This window comes from Azolla caroliniana, unplaced genomic scaffold, assembly GCF_043228905.1.
Source record: "Azolla caroliniana isolate FFs.n. ecotype wild unplaced genomic scaffold, voAzoCaro1.0.p SCAF_13, whole genome shotgun sequence".
Classification (NCBI taxonomy): Eukaryota; Viridiplantae; Streptophyta; class Polypodiopsida; order Salviniales; family Salviniaceae; genus Azolla; species Azolla caroliniana.
The window spans coordinates 12,270,658-12,294,741 of NW_028230448.1; the positions used below are offsets into that span (position 1 = coordinate 12,270,658).

At 37.7% G+C, this 24,084-nt stretch overlaps 2 protein-coding genes across 2 annotated transcripts; one reads left to right on the top strand and one right to left on the bottom strand.

The window, feature by feature from the left end:
• Nucleotides 1-12,070: 12,070 nt before the first annotated feature.
• Nucleotides 12,071-14,912, bottom strand: LOC147856138 (putative pentatricopeptide repeat-containing protein At3g01580). Its single transcript, XM_087329102.1, has one exon. The coding sequence runs from the start codon at nt 14,910-14,912 to the stop codon at nt 12,486-12,488; it is 2,427 nt and encodes an 808-aa protein (XP_087185228.1). The 3' UTR covers nt 12,071-12,485.
• A 1,637-nt stretch (nt 14,913-16,549) lies between these two features.
• Nucleotides 16,550-20,637, top strand: LOC147856139 (Prefoldin chaperone subunit family protein). Its single transcript, XM_087329920.1, has 10 exons — nt 16,550-16,658; nt 16,752-16,957; nt 17,552-17,611; nt 17,690-17,857; nt 19,305-19,377; nt 19,456-19,802; nt 19,884-19,917; nt 20,000-20,196; nt 20,279-20,332; nt 20,407-20,637. The coding sequence occupies exons 2-10, from the start codon at nt 16,754-16,756 to the stop codon at nt 20,467-20,469; spliced, it is 1,200 nt and encodes a 399-aa protein (XP_087186046.1). The 5' UTR covers nt 16,550-16,658; nt 16,752-16,753; the 3' UTR covers nt 20,470-20,637.
• The last annotated feature ends 3,447 nt before the right edge of the window (nt 20,638-24,084 follow it).

Sequence of the window (24,084 nt, forward strand, 5' to 3'; positions counted from 1 at the left end):
TATGTTTCGTCACTCAAGAACTCGATACGCCGTATTGAGTTCCTGTATACAATACAAACTTTATACATGAACTCGATATGGCGTATCGAGTTCATAATTTGTTTTTGCTTTTTAAATGGGAACTCGATACGGCGTATCGAGTTCCTGTTTAAAACCTACACTTTAAACACGAACTCGATACGGCGTATCGAGTTCGTGTTTAAAACCTAAACATTAAACAAGAACTCGATACGCCGTATCGAGTTCCCGTTTAAAACCTAAACTTTAAACACGAACTCGATACGCCGTATCGAGTTCGTGTTTAAATTCCAAACTTTAAACGGGAACTCGATACGGCGTATCGAGTTCTAAACTGTAGGTTTTAAACGGGAACTCGATACGCCGTATCGAGTTCCTGTTTAAAAAGCAAAGAAAGCAGAGGAACTCGATACGCCGTATCGAGTTCCTGTATAAAAGAAGGCTCTGAGAGAGAAAATTTGTGTTTTTGGGGTAACAATTAATTATTGTGTGGAAAAGATATCAAAATGTCTGTCAAAATCAGTCTTTTTTATGTTGACTTTCCTTACTTTTTAAAAAAAACATGCTCTAATTATAGGTGTTTTATGACCTACTTTAGCTTAAAATAGTAGAAAATGATCCACAAATTGCCTTTACGATAGCAATTCTCCTCAATATAGGTTTGGAATCTATATAAGTCATACCTACTATTTAAAAGAATATATAACCCTGTTTACTTATTACGATATATATTTTCTAGGTTGAATAGCCCTGCCTAGAATAGATTTTTGAATATAGGACTGCTAGTGAGAACTGTTCTTCATGTTAATATACAACCTTAATCTACGTGACCACCTAACTTATGTTTTTGCATATACTTTCTTAAATAGGTCGTTTGAGAACCTGTCGGACCGACCTGTGAAGAAAATAAAGCTTCGCATACAGGGTTCTCCAATCGAAGCCCAGACCAAGGTAGCTCCTGAGACCATGAAGAGAGGAAAAAAGCTTCTCTTCAACGAAGAGACAAAATCTCAGCCACATATTGATGTTAGCCAAAAGAAACTTGTCGCCGCTACTGGAGGTGAAGACCTTCCTGACCGAGATCTAACGGACAAGGAATGGTGTATGCAATATGTCGACTCAAAGAAAAAAGTCGTATTGTATACAACAAAGAAGAAGGGGGAGGGGCAGCTTGGAAAGGAAACCCCATTTATGTATGGCCGTATTCTATGATTTGACTACGAAGATGCGGATTCGGCCAACATACTGGTAATGATAGAGTGCTCCAAGGGGGTACGTAAAGTGTTCCTTTCAGAAGACCTTTTAGTAAAGGAATCTTGTGGGCCAGAAGCGTTCAAAAAAGATCTTGAAAGCTCACAAAACCTTATTGTTACCTTGAGGCCTTATATACAAGGCCATGTAGCTGTAAGAGATGAAGTGCCCTCCCCATTGAAGGCCACAAAAAGGGTATCCAAAGTCCAGTCAAGACCACCAAAGAAGAAGAAAACCAAAATGTCAGACACGGATTCAACAAGTGAAAACGAAGAGGAGGATAATAAGGGGACGCCATGAGCTGAGCTGGCCTCGGGTGTTTTGTCATCCGAGCAGAATAAGATAAGGAGAGAGTTAATGCAACGGAAACTGGTCAGGAAAGGGCAAGTGTTTAATTTGCCCATAACACACATCCATCGGCCCCCTATTGATGAAAAAATAGGTCGACGACCACTTGAGATTAGAGAGCCACACCGCATGCATGTTCAAAATCTCAAGAAAAAAATGAAAATTAATCCTCATGCCACTGTGGTGCCTTTTATTGTTATGGTAGATCCTGAAGAATGTGAAACCATTGAAGATTTTGATATTAGAAAGCATGATCAATATAATTATTTTGTCATTGGTGGATCGCATTCAGCAGAGGCACGTCGGCAACTTGTGAGAGAACATCCAACAACTTTCTTCTTCAAGTATGCCGAGTGCAAAATTTATGTTGGCATGGGACCATAATAATGATAATGACTATAGGCAGAAAATGTCGTCCATTGAGCGTATATGGTTCTTCCACCATGAGTATTTAGACGTGAAACAAAAGTTTGGTGTGAAGTTACATCCAGGCCTATGACGTCAATGTCTGCATGAAGTCGGCATTGTGGTAGATGATAATGTTAGGTCTGATGGTCTTTGAAAGTATGAGTCTTGGTTTCAATTGGCGTTTAGAGATGGAGAAGTATGGGACCTACAAGATCAAATCTTCTCAATGTGGGAGAATAAGGAGGTAAAGGGTCAACAACAAAAGAAATGTAAGGTTGACCCTCAACTAGAGTTAAAGTCACAAGCCGCCAAGAAAATTGACTTGACAATTGAAGAAGCGGCAGACGACATGAAGCTGTCTTTATGGAGAGCGATGCAAGGTATTAAGGACGAGCAGCTTCTTGTGTCTGTTTTGTCAAGGGTTGTGGCGAAAGATTTAAGCCTTGAAGAAATGGTCACTGAGTTCAATAAGTAAGTCTTTCAAATACTGAAATTGTAGTCTATCTGGTGTAATTCAAAGTTCTAATCTTGATTTCTAATTTTACAGTCATAAGGTGTACATGAAGATCCAAGAAGTTATGATGAAACAACTTGGATGTATAACTTGGGAACAAGTGACCGAGGATTATCCTCTAACGTCTTCATATAAGGCGTTATCAGAGTATTTTATTGCATTCAAGGATTGGGTTAGTATTCATGGTTTTTCATTACCCTTTCATCATATGTAGAGCTTGTATAATAATACCTGATGTCCTATTGTTGAATCTATTAGAAACCGTGTCGAGGCAAGAAACAAGGAGAAGTTAATGATATACACGATTTCCCTACATCCTTCCTTGCACATCTCGAGCGAGCCAGAAAAGAAAAGGATCGTCGCTTAGTCAAGGCGTACGAAATGGAGGAAGATGGCTCCTTTAAAAAATTTAGCCACAAAAAAGATATTACGAGAGATCTTTACTACAATGTGGTTTGCGGTGATGTCATCGACTTGATCCAAAAGGTGCCAAAGAAGGAATATACGCTAATGATTGCGGATATTCCTTACGGATTTCGAATGGCTGGGTCATCATACGACAATGAACCATTTAGGTTTAAACAATTGGAGAAGATGGTCAAGGATTTCGCTGAGCTAACGACCGCATCCTTGTGGCGAATATTTGTCTTTCATAGTATGGACCAAGGGTACTCGGTAGCTCAAGCTTTGAGATCTCGTTGCCATGGCATCGAGAACCTTGCATGGTAAGGATTATTTACATGTGTCTTTCACTATATTGCATTTCTTAAGGTTGTTGAATCTATTCTTAACTCGATGTATTATTTTTTATAGGATCAAGACCAATGTAAATAGAGGGCCAACTTTTTGGTTCGTTAATGCCATTGAATACATAACGGTTGGCTACTTCGATGAAATTAAGAAACAGAGAATCAAAGAGCATTCTAATGAAGTGGGAGGTTCAAATCTGTTGGTATATCCAGCAGTGACACGGAAATTGCGACATGTCACCACGACAGAACGGGGACTTGTCAACCCATACCAAAAACCTCAACGACTTATGATGCACTTGATCGAGATGTTTTCTGTCGAAGGAGACTAGATATTAGATCTCTTTTCTGGCACAGGTATTCCTCGAACTAGGGTAACGATCTTGAGATAACCAATCCCTTTTTTTTTCGTTTGACAACTAAATCTTCTTGTTACTTACATCACAGGAACTACGTCTGCATGTGCATTGAAGCTTTTTAGAAATACAGTTGCATTGGAGAAGGACGAGGACCAAGTTATATTTATTAATATGCGGATTAAGGCTTTGTGGGAGTGCCCAGACCAGGATGAGGAGGTCGGTGCAAAGAACCTCGCCAATACAGAAAGGTTTCAACTTGCTTCGCGAGAGCCTATTCCTCCGTTAGCCGGCGAACCGGGGGAGCTAATAGAGCTTGATGATGAGCTTATAGAAGATATTTCGTTGGCTCGGCTAACAGGGGAAACCAATGCACGTATAGCCGAAGACACTTCTACACAAGATGATGAAGAAAATGACGTTGATGAATTGATTGCTATGTAATAGACTCTATGAAGAAAATGACACTAACGATTTGTTAGGATTTCACATTATTAATACAAATTTTGGGTTTTACCTAGTGGATTCTATTCTTTATAATCTTCTATATGTTTCAATTTTATTTTTATATACTTGGTTAGTAGATTTATGACATTGGTTTCACCGCGTGCATAGCTGACTACCAAACTTATGGAGAAACATGAACTAGTTTAAATTGAGGCTGATTTTGGTCCAAGCTAACCTTAACAGAACATGGCCCTATAATTGTTGACATGACTGTCCATGTTGTTATTATGGATCTTTGTCTTCTATTGTTAAAACTATTATGTTTCTATTCCATTGCTGCTTAGATTGTGTAGTGTGTTGATAATGGTTCCAGTTGCGTTATCGTTCGGAGTTTGATCCTGTGTGAATCACCTAAGCAATAGAGTAGATCAATTTTAAATACAGGTATGAAAGCCTAATAGGTTTGTTATTTCCACGACATTATCCTAAAGTTCACTACCTTACATTGTCCACAATTATATACATATGGTTTGATCCCATATGAACAAACTGAGGAATAGATTAGATCAACTTTAAATACAAGTATTGAATACTTTAATAAGTTAGTTATTCCAATCACTTATCCTAATGTGCACTATCCTACATTTTCCACAATTACATACATGCACGTATGGGTTAAAGTATAAATTATAACTCATTTTATTAGTATGGATACAAGTACACCTGATATTTTTGTAAAACTTACCTAATTAATATAAGTCTTTAAGTTAGTGTTTCCCTTGTCGCACAGTAGTGACATATTGAGCCATAGTTGAACTTTATTATGCCTACATTAACTTATCAACGTGTCTAAACTTGCATTGATTTATAATGATCTCCACTCGTAGATCTATCATGTATTTTTATATTTGCAAATTCTCATCAAGTTGAGGAACATGTGATACTAGTGCATCCAATTTTTGTAGAGAGGGTGTATTTGCTTCGTTTTAAGAAGATTCTACAAGTGGAATGCGCAATCCTTCCACTTGTGAACACGAACGTGTTAAGGAGAACTTTTTGTTTTATTAGTAGCTTAGGGTTCACCATAAATGGTTCACCAAAAAGCAAGGGGGAGGGCTAAATGTGAAAATGTTTTTAGAATTCAAGGTATTGAAGTCTACAAGAATATAAGGCATGGTGCATTCACATCCAGAGGGCAAGATCACGAACCAAGGTCTTGAGGATAAGTCAAACAAAAAGCAAGACACATGGAGAAAAGTAAAAGAAGAAAAAAGCGAGCCACCAAAACACAGTCTGAAACGAACGCTTATAACTCTTTCGTTTGGAAGCCAAATATCATGTTCAAATATGGGTTAGAAAGCTTGTGAAGAGAGCTATCCGTAGCTTTTTAAAGCTCTAAATTTGGAGGTTAGACGAGGGAGATAAGACTATTAGAATATCGATGTGTCATAGATAAGAATAGGAGATGAAAAACTCTAAAAAAAGCATAAAAAAGAAAGCAAAGGAAACTTATCTAGTGGAAGAAAACTTTATATAAAGCAAGAAGAGTAAGGTGGTAGGAGAGTCTCTTTCTTGTGGTGTTTTTCTTGTCTATTCATGTAGTGCGTTTTTCTAGTGATCAATTTATCCTTATAGGCTTGAGTTTATGTATCTTCTTTCTCTCTTACTTATACCATAATAATTCATTATCAATAAATCTTTGTTGTTTTGGATCTATATATCTTATTTATCCCTCCATGGAGCGCCAAAATGATGAGAGAGAGATGATAGAAAAGAGAGATAAATAAGATATATAGATCCAAAACAACAAAGATTTATTGATAATGAATTATTATGGTATAAGTAAGAGAGAAAGAAGATACATAAACTCAAGCCTACAAGGATAAATTGATCACTAGAAAAACGCATTACATGAATAGGCAAGAAAAACACCACAAGAAAGAGACTCCCCTACACCACTTACTCTTCTTGCTTTATATAAAGTTCTCTTCCACTAGATAAGTTTCCCTTGCTTTCTTTTTTATGCTTTTTTTAGAGTTTTTCATCTCCTATTCTTATCTGTGACACAACAATCTTCAAATCGTCATATCTCCCTCGTCCGAGCTCCAAATTTAGAGCTTTAAAAATCTATGGATATCTCTCTTCACAAGCTTTCTAACCCATTATATTTGGATTCCAAACGAATGAGTTATGAGCGTTCGTTGTAGATTGTGTTTTGGTGGCCCGCTTTTTTCTGCTTTTACTTTTCTCCATCTTTCTTGCTTTTAGTTTGACTTATCCTTGAGACCTTGGTTCGTGATCTTGCCCTCCAGATGTAAACGCACCATACCTTATATTCTTGTAGACTTCAATACCTTGAATTCTAAAAACACTTTCACAACATCCAACCACAACATAAAATTCATGGCATGCTCTAATTACCTCATTGTCATAAACAATTGTGGGTCAATCAACTCCTTAAAATAATGAACACATATTGTAATCATTGTAGTCGAGTCCACTGCAACGTCATCCCCTTGCTTAACATCTACCATATTAGATCGAGCATAGGTAGGATATAATGTTTGGAAAAACAAATGAGGTTGATGTTGATTATCTATATGTCCATCCCCTAAGTTGTCACATCTTAGCATAATGATAACTTTGACATTGCAAGCAATAAATAATGAATTGCAATTGACTTTGTATATCAAAAAGCTCATGATCTAATGGTACATGTATTAATAATGCATTACAACTAGAGCGAACTTGTGAGAATTGTTAAAGAAGGCCTTGTCGTCATTGCGCATTGCTTAACCCATACATACAAATAATGATCCCACGTCTTTACTCCTTTACTATTCACTTTTTGTGAAAAGTTCACCAATTTTTGCTCCATGAGAGAATCAACGTGAAGTTGAAGCAAAAGAGAAGAATTAAAGTGTAATGAAGGCAATCCAAGTATGAATTTATGCATGTAAATTGAATTGCTCCAAACAAATAAGGAAATGCTCTAAACACCCCTAAAACTCCTAGAACTTTCATATTGGTAAAAAAGAATCAACATATATTCTATTTATTTGACTTCATGTCTATCTATGATGTGAGATTGGAAGGTAAAATTGCTCAAATCATTCCCATGCAACCATGTCCTACATCTAACTTACAACCAATGAAACTTAAAACAATTTGTTTAGGATTATCCATGATCGAATGTTGTGGCGTAGATTGAGATGCATCAACACACATGTTAAAATCACGCATAAGTAATCTTGGGTAGTCCACAGATAGGGTCTTAAGAAGTGGGCCCCACAATGTAGTACTTTGAGTAGTTTGGTTAGGGGCATAAATCATACCAACTATACAACCTCACCAAAATAAGTGATCTCTATAACAAAAACTGACCATACGAATAATTATACACAACTTAAGAATAATATTTATCTTGCACGATTAATACCACACTTGAATAATGATTAGTACGATGTCAAGCATAGAATGATGAATATGTACATAGATGAATTGTGGATCCGTATAACTCGAGCCACTTATACTCATTCTCTACTTAATAAAGTTCCCATAATATATACTTCTTATGAGGAAAACATGTCCCTCTCGCATTGCATGTTAGCACTTTTATTCAATCAATGATGTTATGGGTGCACTTGATCCGTCAAAGCAACCAATGCCATGAAATTAGTCAAAGCATGTTCCAATGTTGCATATGGGTTTTCATACATCACATCCTTAGGGTTATCTAGAAAAACATTTTGTTTAGGTCCTCCAATCTAAGGAAAACCTCGAGGATTCAAAAGATTTACATGATGTTCAAATGAGTCAAATTGAGATTGAAGGGGTGATCCCTTATCTTTAAATTATTATTCCAATGAGCTTTTTGAGGCCCCTCCCTTGTTCTTGAACTAGCTTGCCAAGTAATATCATGAGTAGTGGACAAATTATTACGTTACATATTCATTCATTTCCCCTTTGACTTGCCTTTCACACAATGCCAATCTTTATCAACAATAACATCGATACTCGGCCTTTCAATTAATTTATTTGTCCTTATCCATAAGAACTTCACTTTGATCTAGTAAATCTATATATTGATGTCCCTTATTCTTAGGCCCAAACTTTGAAGTTGGGCATCTTTGCCATATCTTCTAGATGATGTTCCTTCGTAACAACCAGAATATTCGACACAACATCTCTCCCAGCTCCTTCCTTACCATTCCTTTCATTAGGAATCTCTATAATCAAATGACAATGATGTTGGTATTTCGCCATAAAGTGGCCCCATTCACCACATCCAAAGCAACGACCTACAAATGCCTCCCACTTCAATTTAAAACAAATTATTTTCATACTAGGTGTGTTCATACACACCCATCCTAGCCTCTTATGACTTGTATCCCATAACACAAAATCTGCTCTTATTTGTAGCATTTTCCATGTGGAAATGCCAACACTTTACTCATTTTCCTCATTAACTCTAGTAAAAGGGGCCATAAAAATGCAAACTTACAATCCACTATCACCCAAACAGGGCACTCTTGTTTCAACAAAGTGTGATCGTCCACTACAAGGGGCCATTACATTCCTTGACCCAATTGTGAAACAAAGAACACTATGACTTTATCCAACAATGCACTTCGATGTTTAGAGGAATGAGATATGACATCATAAAGCCCTCCACAATATTATACAACAAGGTATTTGCACCCCCCATAAATGGTCCCAATTATAATCATCCTTGTGGCCCTCATCTGCGTGTATTGCCTCCACATATGTCAATTTCTTTCCACTAATTACAACCTTAACAAATGGAGATAACATTAGTGTCAAACTTTTGCAAAACTTTAATATCGTGCTCGTAAGTTGCAATATTCGAGTGGTTTGGGCATGATAAGGACCTCATTGTCAAGGTCGTAGCCAAGGACAAGTTTAAAGTGAAGAAGAGAATGTGAACGGGAAAATGAGAGAGAAATCATAAGAAATTGACAATGTATTAACAATGAGAATAAGGGTTACAAGAATATATCGAAGATTGGTGTTGAACCATAAAGGTTCATCAATACTCGAATACATGCTTATATAGCATGGTTTGGACATATGCATACTTACCACCTCGTAGACACACACGATTGCCACTTAGCATTCATTCCAACATGCCACTTTTCATTAATGGAAACATGCCACTTGGTGATCATGTGTTAGTCTATGCAAGGTGGTGACATATTATTATATTCCCAAATAATGTAATGAAAGTTTGATAATAATACCATATATAATATAATTTATCCTAGTGGTTGAGGTTACACATCCTCCTTGAAGAGGTCATGGGTTCAAGTCTCTGTTACAAGTTTGGAGTTTTGGTATATGTTCATAACACTCATACGGGAAGAAGCTATCTTCAACACACCTTTAACTTGCAACGTTTAACAGTGATAATTTTTAGTTTGGATCAATTTTCAATTTTCATCTCACGTACATGAAGTGAGACAATACAGATGGTGGGCTCAACTATGCGAGTGCACTTATAAGGTTATAATGTGTTTATTTTGTCTGAATAAGCCACAAATATTGTTAAGAGTCTATTACTAATCAATAGACCAAATTAAAACAAAAGATAAGTGAATAGATTGGATAGAAGAACCTATTCTTCCTAACCACCCCCAAGCTTATGATTAAAACATAGCCAATCTACCACCGACATCCCATATTGACAAATATTAGGATGACTAGTACCTTAAAATAATAGCATGATTGTTGCAATGAAAGCCTAGCCCGCACCACCGATGCTGAAGACTTTAACGATCGGACATAATGTGCTTGAGCCTCATATTTATACATCTCCCTAGGCCCCTTGAGTAGATGTGCTTTTCTAAAAGACTCTCCATTCATTGGTCGTGAAGCTCATGATAGTGCATGCACCTATCATTCCTTCTATCCAATCACATGAGCTCCTTTCCAACATTAGTGAATATACCCTTCACTTATGTTTTATAAATATTAGTGACAAATCCTCACCTACGTTATATGTGCATCACTTGACGTCTCCATTCAAAATACAATTGACCAACTTGTCTTTGTAACTGGACAATAGAATACATTCATCAAGAGCATACATCAATGAAACAATATCCACGAGGCAAAGATCGTGGGGCATTATGTCCCTTGGGGATAATACAATCCATCCATCAAATTGATGATAACTAGTTTCCAAATTTGACCAAGCTATAACCACACATCTCTTTGAGAGTATGATCAGCCTTACTCAAAATACAAACTAGAGTAGGCGCCAAGTGATACCTTCAAACGCATCCACCAAAAGACAACATCAATATATGATGATGATAGAAAGAGGAGCAAAGAGTGCATTGGAGATGAGGATGTCATTCTCCCATTGAAGTACTTGTATCCAGCGGTTCGTGCATTAGTGGACCGCAAACACAGATTAACTACATGGCCTAGCGTTGGCAGGGACCCCTTCAAGTCGATAGCTTTTTGGCAGCAAGCTAGCAAGCAGGGTATATTACGAATACAGAGACGGAAATGGCAATAGGAGCGGAGAACGCTATTGCAGCATTGTCGGAACTACAACATTGTACACAAGTTCGAATTGACAAAATCAAAGCCTAGCATGGTTTTTTGTCGAGGCTATGCTTCGTATCCTGAAACCCAAGAATCAGCGAAGAGAATCTTGAATTTCTCAGGCAGGATTTCATTTCTAGCGCGAACTGATCAGAAGCCCGCTACGGATAGACCATCATTGGGGCCGAAGATAATGGTGGTTCCATCGAGGCCGACGATGGTGGTCCCGGGCCAAAGGTGGTGGTGGTGCTGCACTGAGGCTTCTTTCATTTCCCGAGGAAGAGTTGTGGCCCTTCTTGCTGATTCGCTGGGGTTCGCGTCCTTATTATACCACTGCACGCGGCTGCGCATTGACTGTGAGTTCATTAGCCGGCAGCTAAGCAGCAATCACACATGGAGAAGATGTGCCAGACCCAGAGATACCAAGGGGTGCGTGCCCGCTTCTTCCGCCGTGCCGGCCGCAGAGAAGAGATACACCAGACCTTGCTTGAAAGTTGCAGCCAGTTAGAAAATATGCTAGAACCGGCCGGCAGAAAGCTGACAACAGCAAGCAGGCAGGGATGCATCCAGCAACAAAAATGCGCCAGACCTAGAAACCAAAGACGAGCAAAAGAAAAGAAAAGGACAAACGAGGGGATATGAATGCAGCCAACAGAGGGTATACCAGAAGCCGCCAGAAGCAGCAGATGACCTGTTACTACAAAAAAAACAGCTGCACATAGCAGAAGCCACTTCCAGGAAGATGAGGTGTAGAGCTGAACTGCGGACAGAGCGTGAAGAATTATGAAATTCGAGAAGAATCTGTTACACCAACTATCAGAATTACGAACACAAAAAGCAGCCAGCCGGACTGCAGCCATGCTGCGCACCTTTGGTGGAGCTGCGAGACAAACGTAAAGCGGCAGCTAACAGACTACAGTGAAGCTAGACTACAAGCCATTAGTAAACCCTGATGATTAGGTTCAGCTGTTGGCTGTGCCCGCGTATATCAATCCATTTTTTCTGTTTGCTGTGATGCGGCATGAAACAATGAACCACAGAGACGATTTGCCAGCCAACCGGGAAGTTAAACTACGAACCAAGACCGTGCTCATCCCTGCTCGTTGCTGAAGCTAACATGCACTGATGAGGAGTTGAACCTTATGCAAGGAGCTCTGTTAGCTCTTAGTACATCAAAAGAAATCAGTAAAGTAAGTAGAGCTCTTGCCTAAAACACAAAAAACAAGGTAAACTTTAATATTGGAAATTATTCATGTTATCTTTTACGATTAATATCCTACCTTACTGATTCAATTCTTCTCTTTCCATTTCTTTCACTTTAGAAGCACCCGGTAGGGTCTTGTATCTACTAGAGCTAGACCTTTGACTTCTATAAGGTTCTTCCTCTTTCTTCTACTTTGCTTTATTTTAGAAGCACCCACCTGCTACTTCCTCTTTTTTATTTTTCACATGGTACTATTATCTGTTTTTCAAGATGATCGCCTGCCACACAATAATTTTCTATTAAAATGTTTCAATCATTCAATACCTCCTTTTGACAGCATAGTACATTCTTTTCTAACTTTGCATTGTACTTATGTATCAAACTCATGGCCTTGGGTGTCCTAGGAATAAGTTTTGATATGTCATACAACCAACTGGACTACACATTTTATATGCCAACAATGGCCCAATCGACTCTCTAGAGCATGTTGCAAGGGTGCAATGTTTCATGCCCACACTTTAGTTGAGGACCTTGGTTCCACTGAAATACCCCAAATGCAAGATCTCAAAATGATTACCTAGCCTCCTGTCCATGAATGTTTTGCATTGGCATAGTCTCTAGCTTTTTTGAACCTCTCGTACATTAGCAAAAGCATAAATGTTAGACAGACAAATATATGCTATTTGGTCTTCTTCTCTCAGTTGGACTGCACATTCAAAAGCAAGTGTTCCAACCTCTAGATTGCCCCACTTTTGGCAGGCACCAAGGACAATATGCCACACTGCAAGATCAGGAGAAAATGGCATCTTATTAGTCATTGCTATTGCATTATCAATTTGGCCTGCACGACTATATAGATCAATCATACAAGTATAATGCTCTAGAGTAGGCAAGATGTTATAATTTCTTAGCATATCCGCAAAATAACTTTCCCCTGTATCTATGAGACCTGAATGGCTGCAGACATTGAGAACAGAAAAGAAGGTGATCAAGTTTGGCACCACACCATCCATAATCATTCTATCAAAGGTATGACAAACAGATCTACAATCCCCAAGCTGTGCATACCCAGTAATCAGTGAAGTCCATGATACAATATCACGCAATGGAAGTCTCTCAAAAACTTCTTGTGCTTCTGCAATAGAGCCACATTTGACATACATTTCAACTAATGTTTTGCCGACAAGTTCTTTATCCAATAATCCTTTTTTAGCAATCTCAACATGTAATACCTTGCCTTTTTCTGAGCATCCTATATTGCCACAAGCTCTAAGAATAATACTATATGTTATGACATCCGGGGACAGATGCTCGATTTGCATTTGTTCATAATACTCGAAGACTTCTGCATTATCACCTAATTCAACATATGCCCAAATTAATACATTCCAGGAGACCACATCTCTATTTGGCATTCTATTAAACACTTCCTTTGCTTCTGCAAATAAGCCACATTTTCCATATGCATCAACTACTGCATTTCCAATAAGAAGGTCATCCTCAAAAAATCCTTTTCTTATTATATCAATATGTAGTTCTTGACATTTTTCAGTGAGCTTTATGCTGCTGCAAGCCTTCAAAATGCAGGCTAGTGTTGTGGCATCCGGAGAGAAACCCTGTGTCTGCATCTGTTTAAAATGCACTAGTGCTTCATTGCTATATCCATATTCCACATATCCGGAAAGTAATGCATTCCAGGAAACTATGTCTCGAGCAAAAAGATTGTTGAACACTGCTTGCATTTCTGAAAGAAAACCACACTTTGCATACATATCAACTAGCGCATTTCCAATAACAAGATCTCCTTCTATTAAACCTCTCTTTGAAATAATAATGTGAACTTCTTGTCCCTGCTTCACATCACTAATACTACCGCAAGCTTTCACAATACAAAGAAACGTGACATTGTCCGGAAAAACTTGCTCCTCTTGCATCTCTTTGAAGCATTTCAAAGCTTCATTTCCATTCCCATCTTCTACATATCCCGAGATTAGGGCAGTCCAAGCTACCAAGTCTCGGTGCAGAAGTCCATCAAATTCTTCCTTTGCTTTTGCTAACAAACCACATTTCGCATACATACCAACCAATGCATTATTAATGGAGAGTTCTTTCTGATACATCTTGTTCTTTTCAATTTCTCCATGTATTTCTTCGCCTCTCTCTGCAGCTTTAATGGCACCACAAGCTCTCAAGGTGCAAACATAAGTAGCAGCCGTAGGTGAGAAACCTTGTATTTTCATCTGATCAAAACAACGTAAAGCGTCTTCACCATATCCATGTTCAGCATACCCTGAGATCATTGCATTCCATGAAACAGAATCTCGTATCGGAAGCCTCAAAAAGACATCTTGAGCTGTCGAAATTAAGCCGAGCTTGGCATACATGTGGACCAAAGTATTACCAACAAATAGATCTATATCTAGAAATCCGAGTTTTACAACCTCGGCATGAATAGAATGACCACATTGTACATCTCTTGTGTTAGTGCATGCCTTGAGAATAGCAACAAAGATAAATCCGTCAGGAGATACAAATTTATCTTCTTTCATGGCATGGTACAGGGCTATAGCTCTCTGAGGTTTACCACACCTAATATACCCTGAGATAAGCGAAGTCCAAGAAGCTTCATTGCGATAGTCTAGCTTATCAAATATTTTCTGAGCTTCGTTAACGTTTCCAGATTCAGCCAACAAAGGGATTAGACCATTGCCAATGGAAACCTGGTTTTCCAGACCATTTTTCTGTATGCAAGAATACAAGCGCGGAACATACCCTCGTTTATCTCTGCATTTACTCAGCAAAGAGATGAATTCTTGCACGGAGGGCCGGAGATGGGAGTCTGATTCTAAAGCTCTGAGGGCATGTTCGGGGTCATGAGGGCTCCGAGCATTCTGTGGTGTCGGGGAGGAGGCGATGGTGTTAGGTAGCTTCAGGCAGGGGAGAGGATAATCGGATTGCACCTGTCTGCGAAGAAGAAGAAACGATGGCGGTCCTTCGGTGGCTGGGAATGGGGAGACCCCTCCTGTTGCTGCTGTGTGAGCCATGGAGCTTTCCATTGAAGCTAGCATCTTCTTCTTCTTCTTCTTTTAAATAAATAAATAATAATAGCTCTGCATAAGAACTCATATGTTGGTGATGGCGAAGGATCTCATCTCCGTGTGTTTCCGGAAACTTCTCGGTCGGTCGATCCAACGTTCGGGTTCGTGTCCGCATGTTCGTGTTCGTGCTCGTGCTCGTGTTCATCCACTATATGACCTGCCCAGCTCGTGACCTATCCGGTACAACCCACCTCTCGTAGCTTTGTTACCCACCTGTAAGAGACCGACCCCGTCTGTCATGGATCATCATCTGATCACCACCTGTTTGTTTCGTGCCACGACCTCACAAAGTGGTGGGTCGAAGATTTTTAACTCCTTCGTGGACTCGGGAGGCTACACTACACACCCCTTCTCGATGATGGTTATCGCTTTGGACATGATCATACGATCGTTGCAATCCACATTGCCCAACCTTGGACAAGTTATTGTCGGTCTCAACTCGAGATACTGAATTATGCATGTTCTCTTCATAACATAGTGCATTGTTTATTATGTGGCGCATTAGAGAGAGATGCCAGAAAGCAATGTAAAATAGTTGTGATTGATCAATGTAAGTTGAACAACACTGTGCTCGTATCAATTCACCACCTTCCCTCCCACCCACTTCATGCATGAGAAGTCGGAGAGAGTGCGCTAATATATGGAAAAGGCTAGGTATATTTAAGTAAAAAAGTGAAATAAATTGTGATGTACATATAAAAATGTCTCTATATGTAACCCATACTAGCATGTTGTGAAGTCTCTTTATGGTGATTCCATGTGGTTGAAATGCCATTTATTATTCAAGCTATGGTGTTGGTTTTCTCAACTCTCACTTTTTTTTTTAGGGAGCACCTTGCAAAGGTCATGATTTTAAGAGAAGTTATCAATGTGCATGATCTTAATAAATGTACAAATGCAAGATTTCACATAGTGAACACACCATTGGTACTTTATGTTCAAAACATGGATCCCATTACGACTCGGGGATTACAAAGCATAACGTTTACCCCCGTTACACCACAAAACCAAGTTTTTGCATTCATATATATATATATATATTTGAAGAATAAAGAATAAGGATTAATGTTGTGAATAGATAGAGATCGTATAAGCAAGGGATATATAAAAAGGACATTGTGCAAACAAAACACATGGCCTTGATGTTAGTGAGATCATGCATACCACACACTTGAGACGTCAATTCTTTCATGTATTATCTATCTTATGGTTTTGCACGAGATGAGAAACATGTAGAGTCAGAGAAATCGAAATGAGGCGCGGCCATGAATGTGTGTGTACACGCAATGCAATTGGACCATAGATTCGTTGGACGGCAAAAGACCGTGCATGCGTGTGGTAATGGTGGCCTATCCATCTAACTAACCTCAATTAAGGTTTAATTAGGGACCGTCTTTTTAATCCAATGTCAAATGTCAATAAGTTGAAACAAACTTCACAAACAAATAGTAGAGACAAACAACATGGTATGTAATTGCAAATTTTATACTAAGCTAATTATAACAGATACATACTCATAAAATAATGTGTTAAACTATGTATTATAAGCTATATAACCACAAAAAACCCTAAATATGATGGATTAAAACAGACACAGACACCCGTCTTCGTAAGGTGATTCCTGTAATCTTTGCATTCCAAATTCAGCTTGTCATACCCTCAAACCTGGTTCAGGTTCAAGTGTTTTTAGGTGTATGGATATTTGTTTTGCAGTTTATTTGGCTTATTCATTCATATATGTGCATGATTGTAGCTACATGTAATCATGTCATTCAATGATTGCAGTCATGGAGGAGCCTGTCAAAGGTGAAGTCAGGCGTTTGGCAGATATTTTCTCCACAGATGATACAGAGAGGGCCTCCCTTCATGTTAAGACTGCTATTGATTCTCAGAAACACACTCTTCGCACTCTTCAAGGTTTTGCTCACGAGAATGAGGAGCTCATAAAGCTTGTTGAGAATCTTCCAAATAAAGTATCGCATAGCATAATGGTTAGTAAACAGCTCGCTCCTACACAACAGTATATGCGAATTAAGACATTTGGGTAGTACAGTAACCAATGAATCAAATTGATAACCTATATACTCTACCTCTGTGATTTGGGATGTAGCCAACATGTGATTTAACAAAAGGCACTGGCATTTGACTATTTCAGTTTCTACATATCAGAGGTTAATTGTACTAATTTGTGGGTGCTTCTTGTGGATGCATTGATTTGATAGTGTGGAATTTGGAATTGATGTGTGATGGGGAATAACAAATATTGTGGCCAGTGACTGCATGACATGGATATTGAAACTCTTTTAACACACTAACTTAGCATACAAACACCAAGTAAACAGAAATTATTTTGAGGGCATTCTTCCCATTTATCGTATCAAAACATAATTTTCCTGCCCTCCCTCTCATGTTTCTGGTGATTTGTAATGTTAACGAGGAAATCTATTTTGCTGTGAGTTGTAAATGCAATGGGAGTTTGTGACTGCTGAAAGCCCTTCACAAACAAAGATATTTTTCTATTAAAATTATTGATGTCCGCGAGGAAAACAGAAATGATTAGTCTTTCTATCTTGACATGTTTTCAGGTTCCTTTTGGGAAATCGGCATTTTTTCCGGGCCGATTGGTGCATACAAACGAATTTTTGGTACTGATTTACCCTACATGTACCCAGTTTTAGTAACTTGAAAGGTTGATGAGCATCACTTTTGCTTCATTTATGCAGGTCCTCTTGGGTGAAAGCTATTATGCTGAGTGCTCTGCTAAACAAACAGTAGAAATTTTGGACAGACGAGGAAATCTTTTGAATTCTAGAATTGATGCTGTCAAATCACAGCTTGCAGATCTTGATATGGAGTCTCGTTTCTTTAGTGAAACCATTGCTGAAGCTTCTGTGAGTATGCTAGTTTGTATTTTTTTTTGGTCTTTTGGCTTGAAACTCACTTAATTTGTCCCTAATAGTTAAGATGCTGTAAGAGAAGTGAAATAATCAGATTTATAATAGTCTTTTATGGTAAGTGTGCAATTTTCTTCCATATATATTGAAATCCATGAAATTATTCTTGAAATTGTTTCTCTACATATAATGTGCTGTTTAGATTAAGAGAGAGGACATCTGATGTGCTAGTTTGCATTTGGGGTGGCTTACGCTTTCTCCAATGTTCCATCAACATCAGAGGTCACAAAGAGTGTTACCCCTAAGGCAGGAAAGCTGCCACAGGATTGGATAATGATGATGGGCATTTCTGGACAGCTATACTGATAACTCTGATGCTGTTATGACATGGACATGGACAATATGCTTTATCCCAATCTACCTCTGTAGATTTATCAAGGCTCAAAGTTCTATAAAAGGTTTGGTAGGATAGTTACTCTATGAAATACATAATTAACCTAGTGAACATAATAATAACCACATGGACAAGGCTTGAGACTTCTTTCTATCAATCATAAATCTTCCAAGCTAAGGTCCATTAGCTGGCTAGAGAAATGGGCAAAAGATGGAAGAGGTGCAGTAACAAAAGAGAAGAAAAGAGGAAAAAACCAACTACATTTCATTCTCGATCTTGCTGCCATTGTCAAGGAGAGCATGAGCAGCACAGCACTGAACCATTGACAAAGGTTTATACCCTTTAAAACAGCAATATAGATTAAGAAATGCAATTAGATAATCTCATGGTGACCAAGTCTTCTGCCAAGTTAAAATATAGGAAATTATGATCATCTTGTCAAGAATGTTTCATGTACCTTAGGGTACCAACGAATTTACCACAGCCTCATGTCTTGATCTCTACTAGTTTTCTTAGGAATGTCCTAAGAATGATATTCTATAATCATATTTCTCTGGTTTAGGGTTCTCGTTTGTGTCAGTAAAAGTGCCATTCGTGCATTTCATATGGGAGAATTATATTCTCAATCATGTTTTATCACAGGGTGTTTCGTTGTGTGCTACAAGTACAGTTATTTTTATATCTGTAACTTATGGGCCATTCATTAACATAAAATGAATTCCCCCTACCACCGTAACTAAATGATTACTTCCCCTATCTGCACAATGCAAGTTGCAAATGATGTGGAATGCATAAAAACCTCATTTATCTTTTCAGCTATGTAAAACTCTGGCATCTTTGAATAATTCATGCTTGATTATTCAAGATCCTTTCACATTTTTCCTTAGAAATTTGTTTTCTTCAGTGTATTGATCACTTGCTTCAGGAATTATGATAGCCATATATCAGATTATCGCTACTTCACTCTTAACCAAATTAATTTTCACTAAACATGCAACATGGTGTCATACTAAAATGATTGGTCTTTGTGAACATTTTTTATGTCAACAGGCTGGTGTTGTAGACATCAGAGAGGAGTTTGTGGAGTCGGGCTCAATGGCAAAGTCAAGTCCTGTAGTCCTAGGTCAGCTTGATCAATATTGATAGAAATTAGAACATTTTATAACACATGTTCAAATCTTATATGGCTTAAAAACTCCAGAAAAGCATGGTGAAAGATCATTGCCAGTGTTAAGTGAAAATGTGATGGAAACGAACATTGTTGATTTAAAGGATGAAGACAAAGAGCATGAACTCCTGATGGCACGTTTGGAGGAACTGGAAGCAGCAGAGGCTGCTGCAGAAGCATTGGAAAATGAGGATGAAGATAGATTTGAAGAGTTCATTTCTGAAACTAAAGATCGTGGTAGGAGGGAAATAAAAGATCTTCATGATAATAAAAAGATCTCTGATCAATCAAAAGATATAACTAAACTTAACAGTGAAGTATTGGGAATGTCCCTTACGTGTGGAAGGCCAGATTTACGGAGTCCAGGTGACTTGTTGAAGGTCTATATCTTATATGTCAGCCTCTCATCCTGATAGTCATTCATGTGGCTTTTTGCTAATGACTAAACTATTCCCTTGCAGTTTGAGGAATGGAAGCAAAACAACACAGTGAAAAGTAATTATTGAAGTTCAATAATTGTTGAGCTATTTCTTTTTTCATTTTTGTCCTAATCTAATACTACATGCTCCTACCTCAGCAAGTGACAATGTTGCTGAAAAGACGAGTCAAGCCATAACTTTGTCAGCTCAAAAAGAAATTAATAGAAAGCAGCAGGTTGAGTTGATGCAAACTGGTTCCCAGAAGAGCATAGAAACTTTAATCCCTGAAAAGAGTTCCAAAGTCACAGAAATATCTGATATGCAAAAGAAAAGAGAAATCTCAAGTGCTAAAAAGGTCTGATACTGCATGATTGACATTTTCAACCGTATTTAAATGCATGAAAGAGTTTTAATTCATGGCTGGATCTGTGCTACAGATATTCACTGGTACTGTATTGGAGCGAACTGAGTCAACACCAGAAGTTCCGAAGGTTTGTTTTAGAATGGGCATGATGAAATTCTTACATTTTGATATACCTTTGACTCATTTTTATGTTCCTAGCAGGGCCCGAACAAGACCCAAACTCGACCACTTTCCAAATTCAAAATGAGACAAACAGACAGGTGAAAGTCTCCAGGCAGTGTCAATCTTTTTTCAGTATTCAAAGTTTATATGATGGTGGCTTGAAAAAGAGAAACTTCATGGTTTGAACACAAGCATCTATGCAATAGCTGATGCCATTGAGTTTGCTTTCACACGACTTATTGATCAATGCTAAAAAAACTTACTGACCCAGTATTGACCCCTTGTTAAATTCACAATGAGGCAAATGGAAAGATCAAATTTTCTTGCAAGTGTAAATATTTTACAACATTGTTTCAGAATTCTTCATGCCCATATGGATTGAAAAACTGTATGGAAAATTGATATATGTTGTCATGCTTTGAAAGCATGGACGCAATAGCTGAGCAATGCTACTCCATTACATTTCATCCTTGAAACAGTTAATGGCAGCAGGAACAATTCTCAACTTTACAGAAGATCATCCCATGGCCTGGTGGGTCTACAAAGTTTTGATTGCAAATTCGCTGCATAATCATGGGGTGACTTTTTGTACTGGTTTTTGTAACCTAAATTTTTGGGCTGGAAAATTGGAATTGAATAATCTTGTTTATGATTCATTCAATAGGGTATTTGGTTGTCATGAATCTAGTAAACCAATTTAGAACTCTATATTAGACCAATTAGCATAATGTCAATCTTAAGAAGGAAATAAATTATAGCGTGTGTGTGCACGTGCGTGCATGATTTGTTATTATTATTGGTAAACTAGTTTGAACCGTTTCTTGATTTGTGTGTTATCTTTATGTAGCATCCATGCCAATCTTCTTTGTATAATGCCTTTCATGGGAGGGATAGAAATATCAATTTTTTCTTCCTAGGTCCAACCCACTTGCATGTCTTCCTGAACTTTTCTCTCATTCTCTTCTTTTTAGACCCCTTCAAATAAACCAGGAGCAGTTTGTAGATTCTATTTGAAAAGAGATAGAAAGATAAGTTGAAAGCGGAGATGAAAAGGAGTGAATAGATAGAGATATTCTAAACAAAGTGACATTTAAATGAAAGAAAAGAATGCAGCAAAAGTACATTTATACAAGGCCTCTAAACTGAAAAGGGAGCATTTGGCATTACCAAAAAATAAGTACAAAGAGAGATGGACTTATGTCATGGGAGATAAAGAAAGAAAGATATATTAATGTCTTCTAAGGCTAAAATTGGCCCATGAGACAAATGGTTTACAACAAAAAATGGGATATTTACCCATTCATCGAAAGTAAAAAATAAAAATAAAAATAAGACAAAAATAGAGTTTTAAGCTAAATAGTTATAGTAAAATAACAAACATGTTTTACAATGAAAATGATGTTATATTAGGTCTAATTTCATTTCCATCCAAGTCTCTCAAAGAGAAACGAGAGGTCAAAGGGTTTCAATGTGGATGTGGCCCATGGTCCCAATGTAAAAGGTACCCCAACCATAGCTTCTAGTTGATGTAACTCACGTTCCCTTATCTTCTTAATCTTTTCTACTCCGTGGTGACTTGTTTTGAAGCTCAACATTCGAGGGCGTTTGGTTGTTCTTTGCATTTCAGCTTCCTCAAGGGAGAGGCATAAGTGTATCCATATTCATCGTCTCCCCTTGTTCTTGAAAAATTACACTAGTTACAAGTTGATGAATAGTAAAAGGGTTATGGCTAACACTTTGTAATTTATTCTCCCTATGTTGTTTTAGCTCTAAGATATACCTACCTAGTCTCTTTACATCCAGGGTATCTAATAGTTTGGAAAGGGTGGGAGAGGGTCCTAATATGTCTTGGTATTCCGCCCGTATCTTGGCATAAGTTAGGCACTTGCATGTGAAGTGATACTCATCCTCTCTCTCTATGTGGCATAACCTACATAGCCTTTCCTCTAGGGACTCTATCGGGAGATGATATCCTAAGTTGGCCAATGGCCACCCTTAGTGCATTTGATAAGAATGTATCTAAATATCTTGGTTGTGTAATAAAACCTAACTTAGATAAGTGCAAGAGATAACGCAATGATAAATGAGCTTTAATGAAATAATTGATGCTACCCAAATTCTTAAATTGGGAGCCTTTCCTTCAGATAAACTTAATTGCAACCTAGACATCAATCAGTGATCCCCAAGGACTGACTCCATTGGGATTGATTTTTGAGAACCAAGTAAATGCTGGAACTTGAGTCTGTTGGGATCCTCTTCATTGAGTTACCAATGCCACAAAGGAGGGATCCATGTTATTATTTCATTGTGGGATTCCCCCCTTGAGCATTTGAACAAGTATGAACATAAGTCTTTGTTGAAACAAGCATATGTAGAACCTTAACTTGAGATTTGTGAAGCATGTAACAATCGACAACAATTTGATTTGGTTCGAGAGTGTCCAAACTGAACCATTTGAAATTTTTGAAACCTGAACCTTAAATTGTTTAAACCGAACCGTTAGGTAAAAATCCTAACCATTAAACCGTGGTTTCAGTTTTCAACCTAGGTCAAAATTTAAATTTTTTCATTATTTCAAATTTTAAAGATTTTTCCAAAAATGTGAGAATTATGCTTAAAAATGAAAAGGTTGTTTTAAAATAATAACAATAAATTATTTATTTTTAATTTTAAAAATTAAAATTCATCAAACTATTAAACCTTTTAAACCACAGTTTCAAACTGTTAAAATTAAACCGTTCATCCCAAACCAAACCAAACCGTTTAAACCGTTAAGCCACGGTTTCACGGTTCAGCCGATTGTTAGAACATGTGTAGCCATGGAACCTCACGTGAAGGACATTACATACTTTTGCTTAAGCATAAATTAGTAGACGCTCTAATTTTATCCTCTATTTCACTTAACATAAAGTTATGCCTTCAATTTATTGCATCTAAATACATAATAATGGTAAATAGTTCATATGAATGCAAACAATCTAATTGGCTATTATGATGACATTGAAGATTGGTTGCTTAAATGTCACATCTACATGGTAACATTATGAACTTTATTCATGAAACCCATGTGGACATGAGATTGTCAATGCAATCCAAATATGTCAACTTCATCTAGTTGTTTAAGAAACGTGTTTCATAGACTAGCGCATCCTATGTGTACCTTTACGATGTCTTTTGTTCTCTTCCCCTTGTATACATATATAGTTGCGAGTCAAATAATAAACTTTATCTATGGAACATTGCTCATTGATTTGTTCAAATCATGTATACATTGCATAGTGATCGTGCAAACCAAAAGCTTGTTAATATCACGCTAAGTCTTTGAGTCACATTGATATTTGTATATTTATCTAATGTTGTGATCCTAAGTAAATTGTTAGGATGTCTCATAAGTTATACAAAAGGAAATATCAGAGTGAGAGGATTATCCATATCATAGGTGGCCTCAAGCTAGTGAGTCCAGGACCTTATTATATGTAGCATGCGTCTCAAAATTCCACACCACCCAAGTTGCATGGATATAACTATCTTTTGACAAGGAGCCCCAAATATAAATCATTTATGGGCAATAATTAGTTACCATAATTTTCATAAGTACCCCAAACAAGTTGTGCATCAGGCAACGTTATTACAGGGGAAATGGAGTGACGTTGTAGCCACACTAAATAGCCAATATGATGGCATCACGTGTAGATCTAACGAAGCCGAAAGACAATG

What these genes read in the sequence shown, in the direction of transcription:
- LOC147856138 (XM_087329102.1), bottom strand. Translation starts at nt 14,912, where the DNA reads ATGGCTCACACAGCAGCAACAGGAGGGGTCTCCCCATTCCCAGCCACC.
- LOC147856139 (XM_087329920.1), top strand. Translation starts at nt 16,754, where the DNA reads ATGGAGGAGCCTGTCAAAGGTGAAGTCAGGCGTTTGGCAGATATTTTC. An exon ending in GCAAAACAACACAGTGAAAA is followed by an intron (nt 19,918 to 19,999) that starts GTAATTATTGAA and finishes CTCCTACCTCAG; the next exon opens with CAAGTGACAATGTTGCTGAA. An exon ending in AAATCTCAAGTGCTAAAAAG is followed by an intron (nt 20,197 to 20,278) that starts GTCTGATACTGC and finishes TCTGTGCTACAG; the next exon opens with ATATTCACTGGTACTGTATT.